Source organism: Rhincodon typus, unplaced genomic scaffold, assembly GCF_021869965.1.
Source record: "Rhincodon typus isolate 14 unplaced genomic scaffold, sRhiTyp1.1 hic_rhity00002969, whole genome shotgun sequence".
NCBI classification, from domain to species: Eukaryota; Metazoa; Chordata; class Chondrichthyes; order Orectolobiformes; family Rhincodontidae; genus Rhincodon; species Rhincodon typus.
In genome coordinates this window covers 1-22,806 of record NW_025968607.1, presented here as the reverse complement: position 1 = coordinate 22,806, position 22,806 = coordinate 1, and the positions used below count along the sequence as shown (strand labels likewise).

The 22,806-nt window shown below is 42.3% G+C and overlaps 1 protein-coding gene across 1 annotated transcript; it reads left to right on the top strand.

Moving 5' to 3' along the window:
* Window positions 1-603: 603 nt before the first annotated feature.
* LOC109937750 (WASH complex subunit 2-like) lies at window positions 604-22,468 on the top strand (the record flags this gene model as incomplete). The annotated part of the gene is made up of 13 exons (XM_048593499.1): window positions 604-756; window positions 1,920-2,093; window positions 6,242-6,335; window positions 8,991-9,043; window positions 9,743-9,808; window positions 11,058-11,150; window positions 11,723-11,810; window positions 11,955-12,029; window positions 15,033-15,148; window positions 15,883-15,952; window positions 20,451-20,510; window positions 21,442-21,582; window positions 22,356-22,468. Coding segments are annotated over 13 exons (1,296 nt in total), but the record flags the coding sequence as incomplete, so codon positions are not given.
* Between the last annotated feature and the right edge of the window lie 338 nt (window positions 22,469-22,806).

Sequence of the window (22,806 nt, the reverse complement as noted above, 5' to 3'; positions counted from 1 at the left end):
TCCTCCCTGGACTGACCTATCTCCTCCCTACCTCCCCACCGACCCTCACCTTTACTGGCTCCATCCCCGCCTCTTTGACCTGTCTGTCTCCTCTCCACCTTATCTTCACCTCTATTCATCTTCTATCCGCCTCCCCCTCTCTCCCTATTTATTTCAGAACCCCCTTCCCCTCCCCCATTTCTGAAGAACGGTCTAGACCCAAAACGTCAGCCTTCCTGCTCCTCTGCTGCTTGGCCTGCTGTGTTCATCCAGCTCTACACCTTGTTATCTCTACTCTGCCTCTGCAATTTTCTTCATTCTCAGATTCTCATTGGCTGTCTTTTCCCTTATAACACCAGTGGTCCATTTTCATATCAACCATCTAGCACCCACTTTGCAGATTATGCATAGTTTTATGTTTAGCCTACTCCCATTTAAAAACTGCCTACATTCATTGTGGCACAGAGACCTAAAGTCTGCAGACAGACAGGAAGCTTTTAACCAAATCCAGATAACACTGTCCGTACTTGTTTGTGCCCTGCAGCCTCTTGGGAATTGAATCAGTAATTAGCATATCCCTTGGCAGTATTAGCTGGTGGTTAATGAGAATCATTTGATTTATAGGTTCTCTGCCATATTTGGCATTTTATTCCTTTTTCACTGCTTGCACTGAAATATAGAAGCAAACGCTGTGGTTGTTTGTTGTTGCAGAGAGTGTATGACGAAGAAGTGGAAGAAGCAGCTAAACCAGAGAGCGGAGGGAAACCAGTTGAGCCGGTATGTAACCAGGCTGGGATCTTCATATTTTGACGTGCAAGTACTGAAGAATTTAAGACTTTTTGAAATAAATTGTTTGGTTATAACTTTTTTTCAGTTTTTGGTTTTGGGTTATTAGCACTTATAGTGGTCACTGTTCTAATTACCTTGAAGTGTATAGGATTGTTTGACTTGAGCCAGCACAGTCATGAGCTGCTGTAATTATCACTGCTGTAGTTAGGCTAGGGCTAGTTGAGATCAATCAGTCAGGGTTCTTATTCCTGTTGGCTGAGTGTTGTAACCTTCTTACTGGAATAGTTGTAGGTATGGGCCTTTTTAGAACTGAAATATACAAAACCTGCATTGGACATGCAAAAAAGTAAATTTGAGAATTGTTTAATCCTGAGATGAAGGCAAGCTTTAGATGTTACTGTTTACATTTTATTAATTTGTGGGATGTGGGTGGCGCTGGTTGGCCAGCATTTATTGCCTGTCCCTAGTTGCCTTGAGCAGGTGGTAGTGAGCTGCCTTCTTGATCCGCTGCAGTAAACCTGGTGTGGGAGGGAATTCCAGGATTTTGATGCATGAACAGTGAAAGAACAGCGATATATTTCCAAGTCAGGATTGTGGGCGCCTTGGAGGTGAGCTTGCAGTTGGTGGTGTTCCCATGTATCTGCTGCCCTTGCACGTCTAGATGCGAGTGGATGTTGGTTTGGAAAGTGCTGTCTATGGAGCCTTGGTGAATTTCTGTAGTGCATCTTGTAGTTAGTACACACTGCTGCTTTTGGATGTGGAGTGAACGAATGCTTGTGGATGTGACACCAATCAAGTGGGCTGCTTAATCCTGGGTGGTGTCAAGCTTCTTGAGTGCTGTTGGAGCTGCAGCCATTCGGGCAAGTCGGGAATGTTCCATCACACTCCTGACTTGTGTCTTGTAGATGGTGGGCAGACTTTGGAGAGTCAGGAGGTGAATTACTCGCCTCAGTACTCTTAGCCTCTGCCCTGCTGTTGTAGCCACTGTTTTGTGGCGGGTCCAGTTGAGTTCTTTGTCATACGATTACCTGAGATGTCAAACCGTTGTGCAGTTGCGTAATTCCATGCCTTAGAATGGTGATTTTTTTTTTGGTAAAGGTGCACTTGCTCACTACACTCAGGTTTTTGGCTGTGATGTTTGTTTTGTGCAGGAGAGAACACGAGAGCAAAAGGAGGCAGAGTTGATCCCCAAGGTCCAAGAAGCTGTGCGCCAAGGGCTGAGTGTGCTGGACTCTGCCTTCGAGCAGCTGGATATAAAAGCTGGAAACTCTGACTCTGAGGATGAAGAAACGAATGAACGAGTTGAACATCTATTGGAACCCAAGGTGAATGGAGACAGCTGGCAGTCTGACTAATGGGAAGGAGAATGATTATATCTTCACTTATGATGTGAAAGTGCCGGTGTTGAACTGGGGTGGACAAGGTCAGAAGTCACATGATACCAGTTTATAGTCCAACAGGTTTATTTGAAATCACAAGCTTTCTAAGCACTGCTCCTTCATCAGGTCACTTCACCTGACGAAGGAGCAGCGCTTTGAAAGCTCACGATTCGAAATAAACCTGTTGAACTGTAACCTGGTGTCATCTCTCTCCACTTAGTTCAACCTCAAGTCATCCTGACTGCCTCTCCAAGTGGAAATTGTTAATTGTGGCCATAAACTATCTTAACATGTCTGTATTCCCCTTGAATCTCTACTTTCTCTTCTTTCTTAACGTTCACACATGTTGCCAGCAATGTATACCATTCACATGATGTACTGCAGCAATTCACCAAAGCTCCTCTGACATTACCTTTCAAACCCATGATTTCTACCACTTGCGAGTGCAAGTGCATTTGGATGTTCCCCTCCAAGCCCCAAGTCATCCTAAAGTGGTACTAAACTAATGCAAAATACTGTGGATGATAGATATCTAAAGTTAAAACAGCAAGTATTGCAGAAACTTAGCTGATCTGACAGCATTTGTGAAAGGAAAACAAAGTTAATGTTTCGTTTCACAGATGCTAATGGATCTGCTGAGTTACTATGCCTCTTTGTTTTTATTTCAGATATGGAATTATATTGCTGTTCCTTCACTGTCACTAGGTAAAACCCTAAAATCCCCTCCCTAAAAACCCTATGAGTGTACCAAAATGAGTCTTAGCCTACTCCCATTAGAAACTGTTAAGCATAACACTGCATAGAAGTTTCAAACAGTAGCTGCCAGATAGCTGGTATGAGAATGGGGGCAGCTGGTGTTGGAAAGGGGAGGACGTGCCAATCAGTGATTCAAGAAGGTGAATCACCACCAATTTCTCAGGTAATGCATCACTGGCTAAGCCAGCATTTTCTAGCACTGTGAACAAGTAAGTTTTTAAAAAAAACTTTTAGGAAGAAAAGCTTGCATTTACGTAGCACCTTTAATGAACTCATGATGTGTCAAAATACTTCTCAAAAGATAAGTACTTTAGTATTTAGTCACTTTTGGAAGTAGCAGTGGAATTGAGTTCTGGCAGAGCATCTCTGGTGCAATTGTAAACAAACCCAGCCGTAGAGCTCACATTAGCAGTAGCGAGGAGACACCTGATACTGCCCCTATGTAATGGTCTGTGTAAGTTTTTTAATAGAACCACTATCCAGTAGAATCACTGTGTTTTAGCTTTCTCAACGTGCACCCCCCTCACGTGTGCAAGGGCCAATCTTAATCTTGTGGCATTAACCTCTTCACAATCCATAGGTTTATGCAGTCAAAAAAAAGCTGGAATCATTCTGGTTTGTCTGATTTACAAGTGTGGGTGTGTTCTGGTTGCAAGGAAGAGGCTGTGTATGTATCACCTTGACAGGATATGAGGACGCTATGTAATGAGATAAGGTTAGGAAGGCTGGCCTTGTATTCATTGGGCTTTAGAAGAGAAAGATGATCTTATTGAAATGTACAAGATCCTGAGGGGACTTGCCTGGGTGGATACAGGAAGTATATTTCCCCTTGTGGAAGACATTAGAACTGGGGAACACATTTTAAAAATAAGGGTCTCTTATTCAGGACAGAGCTGAGATTTTTTTTTTTCTGAAGATCATGAGTCTGTGGAACTAGCTTCTCCAGAGCTGTGGAGGCGGGGTCAGTGAATGTTTTAAAGTGGAGGTAGATTGATTTTTGACTAATAAAGACCACTCAGTCATTGCCCCTACCACTGTTCTCAGTCTCCACATCCCCAGATTATTGGAATGCTGAAGCTGCTCACGGATGATCCAAAGGATTTGGGCAGGCCACAATTTGGTAAAATAATCACCTGGACAATAGCTATTATGTTCCCTACCCAATAGCTTTGCTGAAGTATTAATACATCCCCTTCCAAATGCGATGAAGGATGGTCAACAAATACAACTTTTCCATTGTTGCTTACACGCTCAAGACAAATTTATAAAATTGCCCTTTCACTGGGAGCGAAACATTTTCGGGGATGGTGGTCCCTCTCTGGCCCTCAACAAAAAGAGGCAGCTTAAAAAAAAAAAAAAAAGTTCAGTCAAATGCCAGGGCTAAGTTTACACATTAATAAAATATTAGAATGGTGAAGCTCAGAACTGAAGATTGTTTCGCATCCATGTAGCACCTCAAATGCACAAATTACTCGAGTCTAATCCTTGATTCTGCTTAGTTAAATTATTGGTGTTAGTCGCTCATAATGCCGTTTGTGCCTCACGTTTTGTGTGAGGGATGATTATGTGGCATTCTAATGAGCAATGTATCAGTGTCTGCATCAACAGTTCTAAGTTTTAGAAACAGTAGCACTTACTTGATTTAAGGGGAGTTGGATGTATAATTTAAAAAGAAATTCTTCCACAGCTACAAGGAGAAGTGTAGGATAGTAGTGGATTAATTGGTTAGCTCTTTTCAGGCTTAATTGGATCCTGCGGTGAGGATTCCTGTTTCAGGATAGTAAAAGCAGGAGAATAACAGATTTTTTAAAAAATGAGAAAAGGGAAAAAGAGAGCATTTCCAAAAGCTCTGTAGGGTAGATTCAGTGATCCAGCTCTGGTGACAGAATGATAAGTTTTACTTCCTACTCCTGATTTGATTTATTGTTGTCATGTACCTAAGTACAGTGAAATGTTTTGTTTTACAAGCAGGGCAGCTCATAGCAAGCGAAGACATACAGATCAAAGGGTGTTTAGATGGATCGAGGCACACAAGGTTAAGACTGCCACAGGAGGTGTACAAAGTCAGTATTTGATTTGAAATTAGAGGTCCATTCAGCAATCTAATATCAGTGGGGCAGAAGTTGTTCTTGAGCCTGTTGGTGCGTGTGTTCAAGCTTCTGTATCTTCTGCTTGACAGAAAAGGTTGGAAGAGAGTATTACCGGGATGGGAGGGGTCTTTGATATCAGCCTTTCCACGGCAATGAGAAATGTAGATGGAGTCTGTGAATGGGAGGTTAGCTTCAGTGATGGTTTGGGCTGTGCTTGAGGTGGTTTGAGGTTACTTATGGTTCTGGGCAGCAGTTGCCATACCATGCCATTATGCACCCAGATAGAATGCTTTCTGTGGTGCATCTATCAAATTTGGTGAGGGTCCACATAGACATGCTACATGCTGAATTGCCGCCTGAGGAAGAAGAGCCATTGTTCTGCGTTCTTGACCGTCGCATCAATGTGGGTGGTCCAGGACAAATTGTTGGTTATCATCACTCCTAGGAACTTGATGCTCTCTACCCCTCTCCACCTCAGGTCCGTTGACATAGACAGGGGCATGTCCTCCTCCTTTCTTCCTGAAGTCAATGATCAGTTCTTCTGTTTTGCTGACATTGAGAGCGAGATTATTATCATTGTACCATGACACCAAGCACTGTATCTCCTTCCTGTATTCTGACTCCTCGTTGTTTAGTTTTCGACCAACAACGACTTGAGTCCTTTAGCATGCTGGCCCATTTCTGACCTAACCTCTTCCCTTGCACTGAGTATACCAATGTTCCATCATTTACTGTTCCTGTTGAAACAGGTAGGCGTAGGTTTCTGCCACCAATTTACCTCCTTTCAAAACAAAAAGAAGGAAATAACTTGCATTTCTCTAGCATTCTTCAAAACCAATAAATTAATTTTGCAGTATGCCATGGTAATGTAGGAAACACGACAACTAAGTTGCACACAGCAAGCTCGCAAGTGACACCATGATAACCAGGTAATTTGTTTAACCAGTATTGGGTGGGTGTGTTGTATTGTCCATGGGATTTCCTACATCTGCTTAAGAAGGCAGGTTGGACTGTGGTTGCGCATTTCTTCTGACTCACTTGCTGATAATGCAGCACTCCCTCAGTACTGTGCTAGACTTCCAGCCTGGCTTATGAGCTGTCTAAAGATCTATCTGCTATGGAGTTAGTCCCCCTGACTCCATGGCTGCTGAACCTAACTGTACTGAAAGGAGGAATTAAATTGGTAATCTCTATTTAAGTGTATTGAGTAACGAATACATGTACTCAGTTTGTTATTCTCAATTCCAGGACTTATACATTGATAGGCCGTTGCCATACATCATTGGCTCACAGCAGTTTATGGAGGAAGAGGATGTCGGCTTAGGTGATCTCTCCAGTGAAGGTATTGACATCGAGGGTGAAAGGGGTTGGCCATGTTATCCACTGAAACATGCCCATCTGATGTGTACTAGTCTCTGATTGTTTTCTACAAAATGTCTTTGTAATCTTTGAAGCTCACTTAAAGAGTTTAGAGAGTTATACCTCACTTCACAGGACTGAGAAAATTACATAATGTGCTGTTTAGGAAATAATAAGTGACAAGCCACTCTACATTCGTTGATCATCTGGTATAGGAGCATTGAAGGTCTTTGAGAGGGTGATGCTGCATGCTAAGGAGAAAGAGGGAAATTCAAGGGGGAAGCAAAAGGTGTTGTTGGAGAGAGGTCCTCTGAGAGACTTTACAAAATGGGGGAGTGGGTTACTGATTGCATTTTGGAACAGAGTTCTACAGGGTGGAAAGCAGCAATTGAAGGTTTGGCATCTGATGGAGAAAGAGACAAGCCATAATCTGGATCTTGGGGGGAGGTGGGGGGATGGTTCAAGAGGCTTTGCAAGTTGCTGGGATTTGCTCCGAGCAATATGAACTCTCATGGGGGTGAAGGGCCTTTTCAAATTGACTTATTTGGCAAGTTTTCCAAGACTGATGGCACCAGTTGCTGAAATTGGTACCGGAGCAGCAAAAATTGAGGGTTTACTGGCTTGTTAGTGAGACATGGAGCCTGGTGCGGAAGCATGTGAAAAATTTGTTTTAAGTTCAATGTAGGGCAAGTTCAGCAGTGAAAAGGCTATGGAAACAGAGGGTTGGTTGTTATGCCACGTTTTCTCAATCTTCTCTTCTTCTGAGGCCCACCAGCCTCTCAAAAATCCAGAGACCCCTTGTAACATGAATTAGTATTAGTGATTGCCTTCCTCCTATCTTCAAGAAAGATGAATCAGCACTTGAGTACAAATGGTATTGACACATATATGACTTTCGCAACTTTTGACATGGTCTGTATCTGCAGTATGACAATCAGATCATTTTTCCAAATTAGATGAATATTTACATTTCATGCAGAAATCTCGCAATGATAATTTAGGATTCTGTTTCCCATATTTGAAAAGCAGTCAAACTGAATGTTTCAAAGTTCAGTGTTAATGTTTGTGGACTAAACGAGGCTGTTCAAATGCAAGATGGCCATTTGAGGAGGTGATTTGCGGCTTTGACGCAGAAAATTATAGTTTAGTGTTTTCGGCCTGTCTCTCATTTTACAAGAAAATCAATCTTCATTTTACCTAAAAATGTGAACCCATTATTCAGAGGAAATATGTTTTTACATCAACAGTATTTTGAAACAGATCAAACTTATCATACTCCAGTGTCTGTGGAGCGCTTTAAAACGATATCCATGGCATTGCAATCCTATTTAAAATCAGGCAGCCCATAACTGCATTGCACGGACAGGCAGATGAATCATTTTGTGAGCATTAAGCTAATGGGTAACATTATAAAGTGAAGTGTGTTGCAAAAAACAAATGCAAAAACAATTATTATGGTGTGTGTCAAATAAAATGCTCCATGATTCCCTTTGTATTACTTTGCCACATTCGAAAGTTAATCATTTTTAAGCAATGAATTACCAGAATGACAGTCACTGTTCCCTGAGGTCTGGCTCACGTTACCACACGTTACTGAAAGATATAGAGATGGCTGCACCAGCCACATTCTGAAGAGTAGGCTGTCTCCTTTTTTATATAGATGTATCCAGTTCTAAAATCTGTCCGAGAAGATCTTTTTGTTGGAATAGATTAGCAATCCTTCAAACTCTGTATCAGTCCACAGAAGAGTAATTGGTGCTTTGGCATTATGACATAGTAAAATTCCTGATAATAATTGAATGTGAAGCAACAGCCAGTTAATGTAAGATGAAGGTTTGGTGGACCCCAGATCCCACAACCTCATCCAGTAGGCTTCACCCTCTGTAATACAAGAGTGAGAGTAATAAAGCTTGGAGTAGATGACATGGTTTGCCACACCTGCTCACAGTGGTGTAGAGTGGTAGCCAACTTCACCTTTACTAATCCTGAACTGAATGTTTCTACAATGGGTGTGGATTCCTTTCCCTAGCATCAAATATACCTTGTCTTAGTGGAGCAGGATTTAAAGGATGAAGTCCTTCTTGATTTAGGTAGACCTTCTACTGTTTCCAATTTAGTGTGTCTGACCTCCGCTATGATGCTTTGTATTTAAGTCAGCTGATCGGCAATACTGACTCCCCTAATACAGCAATGATCTGCCAAGACTAGGGATGGCACAGGTTGAAATCTGGGCTAGGTGTGCAGCTACTACAAGCGGCCTGTTGGCTAAGTGAGGAATCGTTGTCTAGTAACTTCTGAAGTGTACCTGTAAGGACAGATTTGGGCTCAGTTGTCAAGCTTTCCCCATCATACTCCTTCCCCACACATCCCAATTCCTTAAGTTATCTCAAATGGTCTGAGAAAAACAAGTCCTACTTTCGGCAGATGGGAAGGTGGGGTGAAAGTTGGCTGGAGGGGGAGCAGGGAGAAAAATGTGTTTGAGCTCATTTTTCATCAAGAGATTCCAACAGCCTTGTTCTTATTTTCTGTTAAAAATATTAAAATACTCCTCCCTCCTTCATACGAGACTTCGAGCCTTCCATGTTTCTGATATCCTTGCTGCATGACTTGATCATTTATATTTTCTGTGTTTCTACAGAGTCTGTGGACAGTGAACATGGCAGTGTTATTGAAAGTGAGGAGGAAAAAGAGGTGAGCAGAAACAGTGGTTTATTTTGAGGTACCAGTTTCTGTACCACCCATGTGAAGTGGGGGTTTAATGGACGTGGGGGCTATCTTGATCTACCAGCTGGCATCATGCTACCATTGTTTTCATGCTCTATTATTCTGGTCTACCAGAGGGGGTTGTCAAAAGGATCTATTCACTTCAAACTTTCACCTAATTTAGAGTTAAGTTGCAGAACCATCCCAGCTTAGCACAACTTAATGCTTCGTTTATCTAAACTATTAGTCCTAAGGCTGTTACACTATTGAGATCAGACATTTTTACATCTTCATGCAATCTCCCCTGCCTCATTTCTCTGTGCTCAGGAGAATTGATGTTGAACAAAATTGGTGCTCTTCAGCTGTGTGCCATTGGTATACTAACTGTAGTGATGTGTCCTTACTCCTTAGTCTTGTAATCAACTTGCTTCATGGATAGTAATGTACAAAGCACAAGCAGCTGTAGAATTTACCCTTACCGTCAGCACAGATGGGATCGGGGAGAATCGTTTCCTGTGTGATTCTAACTCCATGTCAGATCAAGTTATTTCCTGCAAAACATCTTGGCACAATACCTAGTGTACTTGCTGATTACAGTGTGAAAATGAAAGCGTGAGACACAGTTTAAAAAAAAAAAAAAATTAAATCACTGGGAATGTTTTTGTTTGTTATGCACAACTGATTCAGGAGTCTGGGGTTGATTCTGCAGAAGAAAGCGAAGAGGATGAGCAGAAACTGTCAAAGTCAGTCCAAGTAAGTATTTATTTTGAATGCTCAAGTGATGTGTGAATTATGGAATTCCTCAATCCTGTGACTTCTGTTGTTGTGCAGCCACTAACTTGTATAAATTGTTTCAAGAGCAGTTAATTTTTTTAAATTGCAGTTTAGTAACATTTACATGTTTTAAACTGCATTATGATAATAAAAACAGTTATTGTATTTTAAAACCAAAATGCCAATTCCCTCAACAGCAGTCTGTTCACTTGAAAACCAAACTGTAGAATTTCAGGCTGAATGCTCAGTCTGTGTAATCTTATTCCTGGGCCAACAGCTACTCATGGCCTCTGCTCCTGAGCTGGTATGAAGGAACAGGGTCAGTTTGTGTTCTTGATCCAATGGCAAATCCATTTTGAAATCAATCCCTATTTGTGAGCTCACTCCTTTCATTGAGTTAGCACCTGCAGGGAGAGTGTGGAAATTAATAGTTTTTTTTTAAATGCTCCAAAATATCTGGCCGGATGGTGTGACACTGAGTGAGTGACAGTGTGCACTTCACACCTCATCTGATTCCCATACTGTCACACTGCCTAGTTAAATGAAAATGCGAAGGAGAGTCTGGAGGCAGATGGGTTGCAGCCAGTTCTCTAGACAGATCTAATAAGCTTTGCTGTTCCTGGAGAGTGGCCTGTGTACATTTGTTTTGCTGTCTGGAGATGGGTAAGGAAACAGAAAACCTTAAGATTATTACAGAATTTATATTTTAAAAAATTGCTGCCCAACAGAGGGTGAGCAATTAAGCAATTTATATAGTTGAATCATGTAGTCACAGAATGCCGTTTAAAATATTTGCATACTTCTCAAATAGCTAGTCAATCGTTTAAGTTTTGGAATAATTTTACTCTGTAAAAGCCTCAACTTAAAATTCTCATGCCTTGGCTTTGTGCTCCCTATTTCTCTAACCTCCTACTCCACATGCCTTCATTATATCTGCACTCCTCCAGTTGTTGTTACCTCTTGCACATCTCTGGTTTTCAACACTTCCTCCAGTAGCTATCATATCATCAGGTGTCTGGTCTAAAGGTCCTAGGATTTCTGTAGTAATTTTCTGTACCCTGCTGCCCTCCTTCAAGAGGCTTCCTAAAACCTACCGCTTTGACCAATCTTCTTTGTCACCCATCCTAGTATTGCCTCATATAGCTTAGTGTCAGATTTTGTTCAATGTTTTTGTAGAGTGTCTTGGGTGGTTATTCCATGACTTAACAAAAAGTTGTTGTTGTTTTAGAAACAGCGGCAGATCAGTGAGGATGAAGATGATGATTCTGACCTATTTCATGAGTCTGAAAAGGAAGAGGATGTTGAAGACTTGACAATCACGGTGAGGAGCTATTTACAGCCTGGTGAAATTGAATATTGCTGAAGAGTGGCACGTTATCGGAGCTGTTCGTATTGCTCTCTTCAGAAAAGGCACAAGAATGCCAAATTTCAAAGGGAACAACAGTTTATATTGTGTGTGAGGAAAAGATGTTGAATGGCTCAAAAGTTGACCCTGGATGAGACATTGCCATGCTAATGCATTAGGAGCCTTTGTCTCCCATTTTGTGTTTGTTCAAAAAAAATGTCCAGTATCGGTCATATTTCTTTCCTCTATAGAGGAGAGATCCTTACATCTATTCACATGTAACTTCTAGCAAGCTTGAATTGTTAAATTGCATGTTTAACTGATAACATTAAATTGGTTGTCAGTGTAAATTGTTGTTCCTTTTTGAAATTTGGCATTCTTGCATTTGCCCTGATCAGTGCAAGGTGAAAAGGCTAGGACAGGATTTTTTTTTTTTAGCAATACTTACGGTCTGTGCTGCCAAGCAACAATCTGAAATTGCACAGATGGGAGTAATCTTAAAGGACTCCTTTCACTCGCACAATATCTTCATCTTCTTTTCTTTGCAGAAAAAGTTGGGACAGACTTCCTTTGCAGAAGAATTAGCCGCACGAATTCAAGGAGAAAGCACGGAGAAACAACGTGAACAGAGTGCATGTAATTATTGCCCATTTTATTGGGGGGAAGTGAAGAGGAGGCTATAGCCCTGTGAGGCGATAGATTTCTTTAATACGATCAGTTTATCATGTACCTCACACTAATCGAACCTTGTTTGAATTTCTTTGTAATCATTTTCTACAGCTTTGACCTCGGGGGTTTCGGCACGGAACAATCGAGTAAAGACCAAAACAGAAGCTCAAAAAGCTAAAGGTCAAGGTAAAAAATAAGATTTTGGACATGTTATTCTAACTGGAAGTCATGGGCTGAGTGTTGACATGGTGAGCTTGACTGAACTGGGAGCGCCCTCTGTGAGGGGCCAAGATTTTGACAACAAGGGAGTGGAAGGGTTACTTGGATGGGTAGGAAAATGGAGTTGAGGCTGCACTCAGATCAGCCAAGATCTTATTGAATGGACAAATGCAGGCTTGTGGGGTGAATGGCTGCTGCTTCCTAATTCATGTGCAAGGAGGAACTGTATTCGGGTTGACTGTTTATATATGGAAGCTCCTGTGTCTAATAAACACTTTCAGGAATTATCCCACATCGGACTGCTAATCTATGCTGAGTTGGCTGACTCCAGTCACTACAATGGTGGTGAAGCTAGAACTGGCATTGTCTAGATGGTTCAGTAACAATACAGTGATGTTGAATTGATTTAGTTTCATCATTTCACCTCCTTACTATGTAATTGTTCCTGTTAGACCAAGGGAAAGGCAGTGGCATGGTATATTCACTGAAATGGTAATCAGGAAACCTAGACTAATGCTGTGGGGAGTAGGTTCCGCCACAACTGGTGGAATTTAAATTTAGTTAATAGATCTGGAATTAAACCCTAATAATGGAAACTGTTCTTATTACAAAAAAAATTCTGGATCACTAATGCCATTTAGGGAAGGGGATCAGCTGTTCCTCCCTGACCCTGGCCTACATGTGACTCCAAATCTCCAGCAATATGATTGGCTCTTAACCTCACTCACAAATGGATGCGTCTGTCACTCTGTTGCATTAAACTCAGTTGCTACCGTGTTAAAGATGTGTATCAGCACCACAACAAATGGAGTTGTTCAAAAAGGAGACTCACCCCACTTTACCCAAGGCAGTTAGGGATGGCAATAAATGTTGACTTAGCCAGTGAGACCCACATCAAATGAATAAACAAAAATAAACAGTGTGTGCGTTAGGATTACACTCCTAATTCTTAGCCTGTCATCAGAACTTTAATTACTACTTGGAGGAATATAGGAAAGTGGAAGCTTCAGCATTCATTTCCTTTTGAAAGGAAGTCAACAAAAGTACCTTTTAATGCAAAGCATTGAGTGTTATCATTCAAAATGTTCGAGCCTCTCAGGATATTGATAGATTCTGAGTTATTAAAATCATCGAGGATAGTGTGGGCAAACTTGCGTTGAGGAAGACGACCAGCCCTGGTCTAAATGAATGGCAGAGCAGGTGTGAGGGGCTGATGGCATATTCCTGTTACTGAACATGTGGTTGGGAGCACATCTCAGGGTTGAATACAGCGTCAAGTTTGCAAATTGTCTGATGCAGCTGCAGACAATTGCCACAACAGGGAATGGGGTTGCTGGTCAGGGATTAGAGTTTCTGATGGGACCAAAGACAATAACTTTGGTCTTCTGAATGTTTCATTGACGGGCGTTTCTGCTCATCCAGTACTGAATGTGCGCAAGCAGTGAAACAGTTGAGATAGTGTTGCGTTTGAGAGATGGTGGTCAGGTAGGGGTGGTGTTGTCATTGGACAAGTGGAAACTGGCATTGTGCTTTTAGTAAGGGAGAACCAAGACTAGTCACTAAGCTGGCAATTTGAAATTGATGTGGATGCATTTGTTTACATATAAAACATAATTGGGACATAGATGGAACAGGCAAAAATATTCCTGTACATTTCTTGTGGGTACACAAAATATTAGAGACACCTCTAAAGTTTTGAAATGCAAAATTTACAACAATTTATTAACCAAATGTTTTGCAGCATACAAATTACAATTGGCAAGTGAGAGCCGGTGCTTTTGTAAGAGGGAAGAGCTCCAGACTGCAAGAGGGTGTAACAGATTCGACTAGGGACTTTCAGGAAAGTCACTCCAATTCACTCTCCTGACCACTGAAATTACAGAATAAAATATTTAATGAGAAGATGATAGTGGGATGTGAACAAAGGTGATAGACCAGTATCTTTGCCCACTCCAAATTGTGTTTGAAGATGATGCTGAGTTAATGCCCTGAACTGCTGTAATCCACTTGGATAAAACTCTCTTCAGTGATTTTAATTTTGAATCTGACATAGAATAAACAGAGGGATAATTCCAAGCCAGGACTGTATGAGTTTTTGAGGGGAGCTTATAGGTGGTGTTGTAGGACATGATTTGTAAAGTGCTGTCAAAGCAGTTTATCTTGTAGTTTGTCTGTGTATGCTCCCACTGTGTGTCATTGGGGAAGAGGATGAATACGAAGGTGGTGGATGGGTGTGTTGCTTGGTCCCACATCACGTTGAGACTCATGAGTGTTGTTGGAGCTGTACACTTCCAGGCAAAGGGGAGTATTTCATCACACTCCTTTTTAGATGGTGGTACACGACCTGGGGAGTAAGGAGGTGCGTTACTTGTCACTTAATCATTGGGTCTACTTTTTGAGAAAAAGGATCTCTGTTCTGAGCATGGATCCAGGAAACTGAAGTCAGACTATAAAGAGAAGTTGTTTGGAATTTGCTGAGATCCAAGTACTGGTAAAGTACACGTAAAAAGGGGCATAGGAAGAAGGACTCCTATTCACTGCTGTGAGAACAACAGTTTGTTGTAACCGAGGGCATGCAGTGGGTGGCCCCAAATTACAAGAAGTCTCAATAGAATGTGGATCTGGTAGTGAAGCTGGTTTGTCCCTACCGTGTTAGGAACTTTCCAGCTGCTTGTAATACCATTAATATTCATAAGCAGCACCTGCTACATTAACTGGTAGTGGATGCAGGAATCTTGCACCAACGAGATTTCAATGTCATGATATTTCTTAAACGTCTGCTGCTCTTGAGTGATCAAGTTGCTCCCATTTGCGTGTAGCAGGTTTGTGACCTCTGGACAGCGGAAAATACCCCCTCCATACATAACCCATGTGCTGGAGGATGGAATCATTGTATTGGTATACACTACAGTTTGGACAGAGCTGGTTGTTTATGAATTATTTTACAACATTTTTTATTCCATGCCTTAGAAGATGAAGAGAACTTATTCACATCTCAGATTGCTGATGAAGATGATGATTTCTCTCCATTTCGCAGCAAAAGTGGCCTGTTCAGTGGGGGGAAAGGTCTCTTTGATGACGATGAGGTGGGTACTGAGATATTGCTGTTTAGAAATTTAAAGTTCAAAATCTTAATATTGAAAAATGATATTTGTGATACAAACTGACAAGTGCTTGTGTGTCTCTTGAATGTGAGAATGATTTTCTAAATGTAGATTGTTTACACGTGCAGACCTCCCATCTTGAGAACAAGGCATAAACCTTGTGGTTGAGTATGTGTGCTTGCTACAGAGATGGGCATATTTTAGTGTAAGCCTGTTTCTACTTGATATGGAGACTTGTTTCTCCAGCTGCTGAGCTTCTGTGTTCTCAATGTCTCGATGTTCTCCTGATATTACTGATGTGCTGGAATTGGATCCCAGCACATTGTTTCTAAACAAAAAACACAGGAGGAAAATGTTCTAAATGAGTAATTAGGATCTGGGGTAGTTGAGGCAGATAGATTTATGGTTTCCAAAGAGAAATGGGTAATTGGGAGAAGAGAGAAAAAATTGTAGGGTTGCAGAGAAAAGGAATGGGGCTGATGGGACTTGCTGAACTCTTGGAAAGACGTGGAATGTAAAAGATGGGCCGAATGACCACATGCTGTGCTGTAACTATTCTGTGATGCCATGATCAACTGTTGTGATTCCACTTCAGCTGGGATTGCATCAGGCGGGGATGCGGTTAAAGGCCAGATTGGAGTCTAGAATTCCAGATTTAACGTGTGACTGTGTCAACACTACATTTTGGTTTACAGGAATGTTTCTTGCTTTTCTAGGGTGACCTTTTTGCTGAGGCACCACAAGAGGAACTCAACAAAGGGAAGGAAGTCAAACCAGCTGTTTTTGGTGAGAGCATTGAGTATTGAAAACCAGTCTCTAACACTTGCATGGACTTAGTGCGATGATTTTCCAAAAAGAATATTCAGAAATGGTACATGTGTAGTTTTTCTGGAGCCTGCTTAAAACAATGTGTCCAGCATTACATTGTGTGGCAGTTCAGATCTAAGTTAGCCTGTTGTAATTAAAACTGACCTATAGATTCAACGACAACAAAAACAAAGTTGGTGGAAAAGCTCAGCAGGTCTGGCAACATCTGTGAAGGAAAAAACAGAGTTAACGTCTTGGGTCCGGTGACCCTTCTTCAGAAGGAGGAAGGGTCACTGGACCCGAAACATTAACTCTGTTTTTTCTTTCACAGGTGCTGCCAGACCTGCTTTGCTTTTCTAGCAACTTTTGTTTTTGTTCCTGATTTACAGCATCCACAGTTCTTTCGGTTTTTATTCTGACCTATAGATTGGCAGTTGCGGAGTGCTTTTAGAGCTAAATTTGCCTCTGGCCTGGAGTATAATCATAACATTGTGTTTGACAAGTTAGATTTAATTAAACTGCTTCCTCTCAGATGCCTTATTTGGTTCCGAAGCCTAAAGAAGAATGAAAGGTGACCTTACTTAAATAAGATTCTTAGGGAGTTTGACAAGGTAGATGTGGAGATCTTGTTTTCCCTAGTCTAGGACCAGAAGGCATAATCTGAGTAAGGGATTGTCCAATTAGGACAGAGATGGGAGGAATTTATTACCTCTGAGGGTGGTAAATCTGTGGAATTTTTTATTATGGGGAGATGTCGAGGCTGAACCATTAAGTATATTCAAGGCTTAGGTGGTCAGATTTTTAATCGGTTAAGGCAGTCGAGGTATGTGGAAAGTGGAGTTGAAGATTCAGATCAGCCATGATCTCACTGAATGGCAGGGCAGACACAATGAGCCAAATGGCCTACTTCCATATGTTTAAAGGTCTAAAAGTGCAAACTTCATGAAAGGGTTGCTTACTCACCTGGTCTTTGGAGTTCTGCACTATTGCTTGTACCATGTCCTGCTTCTAGGATTACAGTGCCTACCATTTATAGGGAACCTTCTGGCTCTGGGCTGTTTTGCCCATCATATGAATTAGATGATAAAATGAGTAAGCGCTTAAACAGCATCACCTCATTCAGGATGGTTCTCAAATATCTTGCTAATCAGCATTTTCAGAAATACACACCAGTTGGAGCAGGTGGGACTTGAACCTGGTCCAGCGGTGTTCCACAGGAATTGGCGCCAGCTGAACTTTTGTCCAAATTTATGTCAATGATTTGGATGAGAGTTTGGGAGGCATGGTTATGTGCAAGTGACACCAAAACTAGTGGTATAGCCGACAGAAGAAGGTTATCTGAGATTACAAAGGCATCTTGATCAATTGGGCCAGTGGGCTGAGGAGTGGCAGATGGAGTTTAATTTGGATAAATGATTGTATTGTATTTTGGTAAAACAAACAAGGGCAGGACTTAGAGTCAACAGATATGAAGTTGGAAAAGCACAGCAGGCCAGACAGCATCTGAGGAGCAGGAAAGTCAACGTTTCAGGCCGAAACCCTTTGTCAGAACTGAGGGTGGTGAGCCCAGAAGTAAATGGGGGTGGGGGGTGGGGTTAAGAATGGGGAAAGGGTAGGTGGGATGGTGATCGGTGGATGCAGGTAGGGAGTTATTGTGATTGGTCAGTGGGAAGGGTGGAGTGGGTAGGTGAGTAGGAAGATGGACAAGTTAGGTCAGGTCAGTAAGGTGAAGAGAGGGGGAGGGCTGGACATGGGATAAGGTTTGGGCTGGAGAGATTTTGAAGCTGGTGAAGTCATTATTGAGGCCATCGGGCTGTAAACTCCAAGGCGAAATATCAGGTGGTGTACCTCCAGTTTGTTTGGTCTCACTCTGACAGTGGAGGCGGCCAAGGATGGACGTGTTGCTGGGGGAGTGGGAGGGGGCATTAAAGTGGTTGGCAACCAGAAGGTCGGGTTGGTTGATGTGTGCAGAGCGTGGATGCTGCGCAAGCTGGTCCCCGAGTCTGCATTTAGTCTCCCTGATATAGAGGAGACCACATCGGGGGCAATGGATACAATAGATCAGCTTGGATGAAGTGCAGGTGAATCTCTGCCAGATCTGGAAGGATTGTTTGGGGTCTTGGACTGAGGTGAGGGGGGGGGAGGTGTAGGGACAGGTGTTGCACCTCTTGCAGTTTGCAGGGAAAGGTAGCGGGTGTGTTGGAGAAGTTGGTGGGGAGAGTGGAGCTGACGAGGGAATCACGGAATGAACAGTCCCTGGGAAAGCAGACGGGTGGGCAAAGAAGTGTCTTTTTGGTGGTGGGGTTTGATTGCAGGTGGCAGAAATGTTGGACAATGATGTGTTGGATTTGGAGGTCGGAAGGGTGGAATGTGAGGACAAAGGAGATTCTATCCTTGTTGTTGGGGGGAGGGCGTTTGAGGACAGAAGTTCAAGAATTGGAGCAGATGTGGTGAGGGCATCCATAATTTCAGAGGAGGAGAAACTACGTTCCCTAAAGTAGGATGATATCTGGGATGTCCTGGAGTAGAACGCCTCCTAGGAGCAGATGTAGCAGAGGAATTGAGAGTATGGGATCGCATTTTTGCAGGAGTGTGGGTGAGAGGCGAGGTAGTTGTGAGAGTCAGTAGGTTTGAAATGGATGTCAGTGGTGAGTCGGTTTTCATAGAGACAGAGGTCCAGGAAGGAAGTGTCAGAAATGGTCTGTGTGAATTTGAGGGTGAGGTGGATGGTGTTGGCAAGGTTGATGAATTGCTTGAGCTCCTCACAGGAGCACAATGCAGCACCGATACAGTCATCAATATAGCAGAGAAAGAGTTGGGGCATGGTGCTGGTGTAGTTGTGAAGAGGGACTGTTCCGCAGATCCTACAAAGAGGCAGGCAGAGCTTGGGCCTGTGCAGATATCCATTTGGTTTGTAGGAAGTGGGAGAAATCAAAGGAAAAATTGTTGAGGGTGAGGACCAATTCTACCAAGTGAATGAGTGTGTTAGTGGAGGGGGTCTGGTTGGGCCTAAGGGAGAGAAAGAAGCAGAGGGCTTTAGGCCCTCCGTGTGGGGGTGTACAGGTGTAAAGGTGAAGATGAGATGTTGGGGGCCGGGGAATTGAAAGTTTTTGGAAAATATGGAGGGCGTGGGTCACGAATGTAGGTAGGGAGTTCTTTGACCAAAGGGGAAGGAATGGAGTCAAGCTAGGTCCATGCCCATCCTTGGCCGCCTCCACTGTCAGAATGAGGCCAAACATAAAGTGGAGGAACAACACCTGATATTTTGCTTTGGGACCTTACAGCCCAATGGTCTCAATATTGACCTCACCAGCTTCAAAATCCCTACAGCCTTCTCCCATGTCCAGTCCTCCCCCCTCCTCCTCACCTCTCTGACCTGACCTAACCTGTCCATCTTCCTATTCACCTATCCACTCCATCCTTCCCACTGACCAAACACAATAATTCCCTACCTGCATCTAATGATCACCATCCTACCCAACCTTCCTCCAGCCCCATGCCGCCTCCCTCTATTTAGCTCTGGGCTCCCCTACCCCTTCCCAGTCTTGTCAAAGGGTTTTGGCCCAAAACATTGACATTCCTGGTCCTCAGATACAGTCTGATCTGCTGTGCTTTTCCAGCTTCACACCTAATGACTCCGGCTTCCAGCATCTGCAGTCCTTACTGTCTCCAAGGGAGGACTTATACAGTTAATGGTGGGGCCCTGGATAGTGTTGTCGTACAGAGAGACCTCGGGGTTCAGGTATATAATTCTTCGGAAGTTAGACACGGTGATTAAGAAGGTGTTTAGCACGCTTGCCTTCATTGCTCAGACCTTTGATTATAGGAGTTTGGACATCATGTTGAGGTTATACAGGATGTTGGTGAGGCCTCTTCTGAGATACTGTGTGCAGTTCCAGTCGCCCTGCTATAAGAAGGATATTATTAAGCTGGAAAGGGTTCAGAAGAGATTTACCAGGATGTTGCCAGGACTGGAGGGTTTGAGTTATAAGGAGATTCTGGATAAGATGAATAGCAAAGGTCTTTTCCCAAGGGTGGGTGTGTACAAATCTGGGGGACATGTTTTTAAGGTGAGGGAAAAAAGATTTAAAAGTGACCGGAGGTGCAACTTTTTCACATGCAAGGTGGTTCATGTGTGGAATGAACTGACAGAGGAAGTGGTGGATGCAGGTATAATTACAACATTTTAAGACATTTGGATTGGTACATGAATAGGAAAGGTTTAGAGGGACATGGGCCAGACAGGCAAGTGGGATTAGTTTAATTTGGGAAACTTGGTTGGCATGGACGAGTTGGACCGAAATCTTTGTTTCTAATAGACCAACAGAGTCCAGTTTCATTGATGTTTCTTGGACTGTTGTCAGAATGTGTCCAATCTCGTGTCAGAAAACAGCAAAAAGTATTTGGTATCTGGAGTCTTGTTGGCGTTTTGATTACTTTTCCCATTTTAAATTTCCTCCTTTAATTTCATAATCAGAACCTGCTGCAAGAAAATCTGGGAAAAAAGTACCAGTTGGAGCAGTTTCTATTTATCCGGGTAGGTTTTCTGTAATCAGTGTTTTTAATAAAAAACACAAAGTAACAGTCTTGTCTTGTGTCTAACCTTCTGTTTCTGTGTTAGTCTTCTATTATTTGCTCTGAGATTTGTGCAATTACCCTGTGACTATAGCAAATCATGGCCCCTTTTTAAAAAGGGGCTTTCAAGTGAAAGGAGCAAGAGAAAAAGAATTAACTGGATAATTGTTTTGACTAGTTGCTGGGTAGGTATCTTATCCCATAATTACTCTTGGATTACAGGGCAGCTTTTATACATTTTGCATCTCTGACATGGCTTAGCATGCTGAGAGATGGCTCTGGACATTGGTGTGTCATTGCACAGCCTTTTGCATATCAGTAACAGGGATTATAAAATTTTGTCCCTGTACCTTAGCAAACTTTCTTCCTGTTGAGGCAGAAGAAAAATGACAAAGGTCAGAAGCCTGAAAGAAACTGAAGATAGTGAAAAAGCAGTATATAGACATGTGCAGCAATAAGCCATCTGGTCCCTCGGGCCTGCTCAGTCTTTCAGAAAGACCATGGCTGATCTGATTGTGACCTTTAGCTCCAATTTCCTACCTCCCTGATAAACGCTTAACTCCCCACAGTCAAGAATATGTCTACCTCTACCTTAGGTGTATTCAAAGTGTCTGCCCCCTCTGTTGTCTGGATAGAGAACTCTATTGACTCGTGATCCTCTGCGAGAAAAAATGTCACCACATCTTTATTTTGTAAAAGGGTCTCCTGGTTCCAGAAGGCTTAACACTTTGAGATGGAGGATCCTCTTCCTAAGTCCCCTCTCTCACTGGCTTTCAAAACTGCTCAGTATTTCAACCACTGTCAATTTTTAATTTCTAGCTGTGCGTCTTTTATATAACTTTACTTATGTCTATTCAGGGACACTTCTGTGACTATTTTGATTCCACTTTTAGATGGAGATTTATTTGCTGCCAGTGTGATTTCTGAGACGGCACGCAGCAAGAAAGCAAAACAAAAGCCAGTAGACACTGGAGGGCTGTTCGATGACGAGGAAGATGATTTATTTGGATCAACTGTGGAAACCTCAGGAGCCGGTAAATCTGGGACTTGATCCAAGCTCCAACATCTGTAGCCATTTCATTAAAATTGTTTTTAGAATGAATCCGATCCTATTTCACACACTACACCCACAAATTTATAGTAGTAACAATGTACTGTGCTTCATGCAACCTTAGAGGTAATTTGGGAAGGCAGTCTCTCTACTTCTCTCCACCATGTTAAGATGCTTCTTGAAATCCACCTCTTCCACTGAGCTTTAAGTCATCTGTCCTAGTGCCTCTTCATGTTCTGTTATATTTTGTTTAATAGTTGCACCTGTTGCACTTCACGATGTTTCATTACTTGACAAACACTATTTGAACAAATTATTCTTCTCAATAAAGCTAGGTAGCAGAGGTCACAGATTTGGGAAGTGCAATCAAAGTGAGAGTGAGTTATGGTCAGTCAACATGCTATGACCACATTCAGCAGCTTTTGATACTGTTGTGAAGAAACCCTGTAATTGAACCTTTGAGCACTGCACATGAACATTAGTGATCTCCACTGGTAACCGCGTCTCGTCATTTGGAAGTGCAGGGGATCCTCAACAAGAGGGAGGAACGCATAAGTGATTCATCCAGTCCCTGCTATGACTAATAGTGGAATTTGAAATTATTGTGTATGGTGGAAAGAAGGCTTGAATGCTTTAATCCATTTGCTCTTGCTTTCATACTTCAAGCTTACAGTTATATTCTGTGATAAATGCTATTTATTTCACTATTTAATGATTTTGCATCAGCATTTCCACCTTTTGTAATTTCTATCTTAGCTAAAACTGAAAGCAAGCTGGCCACAAGTCTCTTTGATGACAGTGAGGACAGTGGGCTCTTTGAAACAAGTGTAACGCCAAAACCAGTCAAAGGGAAATCAGGAAGACAGCAGGTGAGTTAGTATTTTAGAATGATAGGACCATTTGTGAAGTGTAAATGCTGATTTATAAAATAACTTCAACAATTTATCCATTCCATTTTTATCGTAGTCATTCAGCATAGAAACAGACCCTTTGGCCCATCATGTCTCTGCTGACCACCAAACACCAAAATATATGATATCTTGAACTGTGTATATTGGATGATTTTGTGTTTTTTTTTAAATTGCTGAAAATGATTGTGGAATGATCCACGAGTGCAACCCTTCAGTAAAGAATGGAGAAAGTAGGAAATGGGGAGTGGGTAATAGAGCTTTGTAGGGAAAAGAGGCCTGGACGGGAAAGAAGTTTG